Below are 3,366 nucleotides of genomic sequence, written 5' to 3'. Positions count from 1 at the left end.
GGGCGGTTCTGCAACGCCTGCTCCATGCGGAAGTGTCACCCCGACACACAACACAGATATCCCAAACAGAAAAGACGTAACTCCCCCCCCACACCCTTCAGCAGCCCCTGCGTGGAACCGCGGCCCCGGGGTGCCCCTTGGCACGGGAGACCTCACGGCAGCATCCTGGCCAGACCCCGGGAGCGGCTTCAGAGCTGAAGATATGGAAATTAAAAACATTCACCACTGAAGTACTACTAATTCTGCAGCAACAGGTTTGAAAGTTACAGTAACGTACATGCTCTGAACATCGGCTGTGGTCTGCAGAGGATGGTGAGAGGTCTTCTGAAACGTGTGCTAGAGTTACGAGGACGCTCATCAGAAACTAGCCCACGCTCCAGGCTTCCCTGGGCTTCGTCTGATGCAGCGTGGCTCATAAACCCTCTCGTCAATCTGGCACAATTTGCAGTTTTTCTGGGTTTGGTTTTGTTTCCTCCAGCCCAGGTCAGTACCCGAGACCATGGGCTCACATCCCCCGCACGCACAGGGCGCTGCCTGCCCGCGATTTAATAACGGGACGAGGACACCCGGCCGCCCGCTCCCTGGCGGGTGGGACATCAGCTTTAGCTGCTAGCAGCATTTTTTTTTTTTTCCTCAACGAATCATTAAAAGAAGAAAATAATTTCAAAAGGTAGAGTTTGATATTTATAAAAGATCTACAAACCAGAATTTCCTTTATAGGATTCCTCGTGATTCATAAAATTCCACCCCCATTTCCCCTATAGGCATGGAGTAATGTGTATTTACATTAGAACTGGTAGCGGTTCACACATGGGGTTGGGTTGGGTTTTTTTTTTTTGGCAAACCAACTGGTGTGTAATAAGAGAGGGATAACAGCCAGTGACTCAAAGGATGCTGACACTCGGGGCTCACCCTGCTGTGAACCCAACAGCGAGCCAGACTTGCCATCCGGCCACCGACGGGCAGCTCCTGCTTGCCCCTGCCTGCCCCTGCCCGCCCGGCACGGCTCTGCCTCACAAAGAGCTGCTGGAACCGCCTCTTCCCATTCAGGTTTTTTGAAATGATGCAGAAGGTCCTGGGTTGCTGAATAAAACGCCCAGGAATTTCGGCTGAAATCAGGTAAATCTAGATGCCTGTAAAATTCATGGGTTTTGAGCCTTTAAGATAATAGCAGAGGGTGTAAAGTAGAAAAGTTACCTTTATAAATAGCCCTCAGTACAGCCCTTTTGTAGCGGGCATATTTTCAGTTGGTAAATTGTAAACCGAGAATATAAATGCGTTTTGTTTTGGTAGAATATTAATATCCTTTACAGAGCTGTTAAATTTCGACAGTGTCTGTGAAAAAAAAAAAACAAACAGGAGAAAGATTTATGCGAGTGCTGATAGAGTGTATCAAAACTGCAAACTGTTCCAGATGTTTTTTTTAAAAAAAAAAAATAATTCCCACCTTTCGCTTAGAAAAAGATTTGCTCTGATTTACAAGAACTGGCATGGGATTCGTTTGGAGTCGTAATGCCTGAGTGTAGGAAAGGCCGTATGGCGAGGCGCAGGCTTGCGGGAGGCGAGGGAGGGAGGAAGACGGCTTCGGCGAGCCAGGCGGACTGTATATACAATGCATTTAAAAATATATGTCTATAAGCAGACTTTTCCACACTGATCAAATGTATCCATGTCTCGAACAAAAGGCTCCTCTAAGACAAGCTCACAGTCATCGCAAGCTTCAGCACAACGGTTTAAAGATATCAACCATGCTTAGCATTCAACAGAAACGCTTTGTGAGTAGCTAGGGTCACTGGAATCTCAGCATCCCATTTCAAAAATTACAAAGACTGTAGCAATTTGGTATATTTCGGTTTAAAAACTCTATTAGTCACCACCAACTATAGTTCCTAGAAGTATTACTGACTGTTAACTCGAACCCCAAACATCTCCAGCTAGGGAAACCAAGCTAGCGAGTGACACAGACATAGGAAGGCCTCCTAAAACAAGCGGTCGGCGTGTTTCGCATGAGGGTATGTATGTCTGCACTGCTAATCCCGGAAGACTAGTGTCGGTATGTACAAGGCGATCTGGAGTTTCGGACAGCGAGGAGAGGGCGGGCGGCGGCTGCGCCGCGACTACACGTTAATGACAAACTCGGGGTTAGTGTAGGAGAATCCAGCAAACTCGTTCTGGTCCAAGTTCATGATGAAGAGTTTGTCCGTGGGCGTGAGCTCCACCGGCTGCCGGGTGAACTCTTTGTCGAAGTTGGATGTGTCTCGTTTGTCTTTCTGTTAAACGGAAAGCACAGAGTTAAAGCCGGCAAAGGGGGGAGCGCGAGCAAGCGAGCAAGCGAGCGGCGGCAGCACCCGAGGGCGCGTGGCCGGGAGAGCTCTGCTGTCCCCAGGGGAGCTCCGCTGTCCCCAGGCTTCGTCCCCGGCACTCGAGATCTCCGCAGCGGTTTCTAAAGCTGAGGAACACGCACCCAGACGGGCAGCGGCAGCCCCTGTACGATAGAAGCAACCCCACACCGCGGGCAAGAACAGAAGAACACCAGTTAAACACCTTGAAACACACAACCAGACAGTAAAGGGACATGGAGAGAGCAGGGGGACGTCAGGGAGGGCTGCGGTGGTCCCGGGCCGAGCATCCCTCCTCTCCTGGGCGCTGCGAGAGAGAGGAACAGAGCAGTTTCTCAGCATGCAAAACCGTCACTGCAAACACAGTCGCAATACACAGGAGGAAGGAGCCTGGAGGAAGCAACATGCCTCAAAATGGAAGTAAACATTCAATACAATTTCAAAATTTGCACAAAATAATCAGCTGTAAGAGTGCCTTTCACTTTAAGCTTGATTTTTTTTAAATTGTGCTATGATATGGTATTAACCACCACAGTGTTTTACTAATTTGAGGATGTAATTTGCTCCAGGGTTGTATATAGAAAATACACAGTAGTTCCAAACCTCAAAGAATGAAAATTCCACCTATGCAACCTCTTTATCATTTTAATTTCCTAAGAATGACAACTTTGCAGCTACATCCAACCCAAACAAAGAAAAAAAAAAAAAGAAAAAAAAAAAAGAAAGTTATTGTCTCGATTAGCACTGGTAACCTGCTATTGGCACTGCAGAGCCCATCAGGCGGGAATGCTCGGGCCGTTTTTATAAATGTGTGTGTATCAGAGATTGCCCAATTAAGGTACATTCTGGCTGCGGGAGGTTATGGTCCCTCGGCTGAATGGGAAAGCAGAATACTGAAGATACAATATAAACACCCAGGATCCTTCATCAGCAAAGAAAGCCCGCGGAGGGATGCCCCGCTCCCCGCAGCGCGGCAGCGGCGTGAGCAGCGGGGCCGCCCGCCCGCCGGGGGAGCGCGGCCCACTCT

General features: G+C 48.9%; 1 protein-coding gene across 1 annotated transcript in view; it reads right to left on the bottom strand.

Annotated features, from left to right (window-relative positions):
• Positions 1-2,117: 2,117 nt before the first annotated feature.
• PRKCB (protein kinase C, beta) overlaps positions 2,118-3,366 on the bottom strand; it is an 87,850-nt gene continuing 86,601 nt past the window's right edge. Inside the window, 1 exon segment of the mRNA XM_009895134.1 lies at positions 2,118-2,270. Within this exon segment, the coding sequence (XP_009893436.1) occupies positions 2,118-2,270 (153 nt within the window).

The sequence above is a fragment of the Charadrius vociferus genome, unplaced genomic scaffold, assembly GCF_000708025.1.
Source record: "Charadrius vociferus isolate BGI_N301 unplaced genomic scaffold, ASM70802v2 scaffold600, whole genome shotgun sequence".
Classification (NCBI taxonomy): domain Eukaryota; kingdom Metazoa; phylum Chordata; class Aves; order Charadriiformes; family Charadriidae; genus Charadrius; species Charadrius vociferus.
This window is presented reverse-complemented; position numbering and strand designations above follow the sequence as displayed.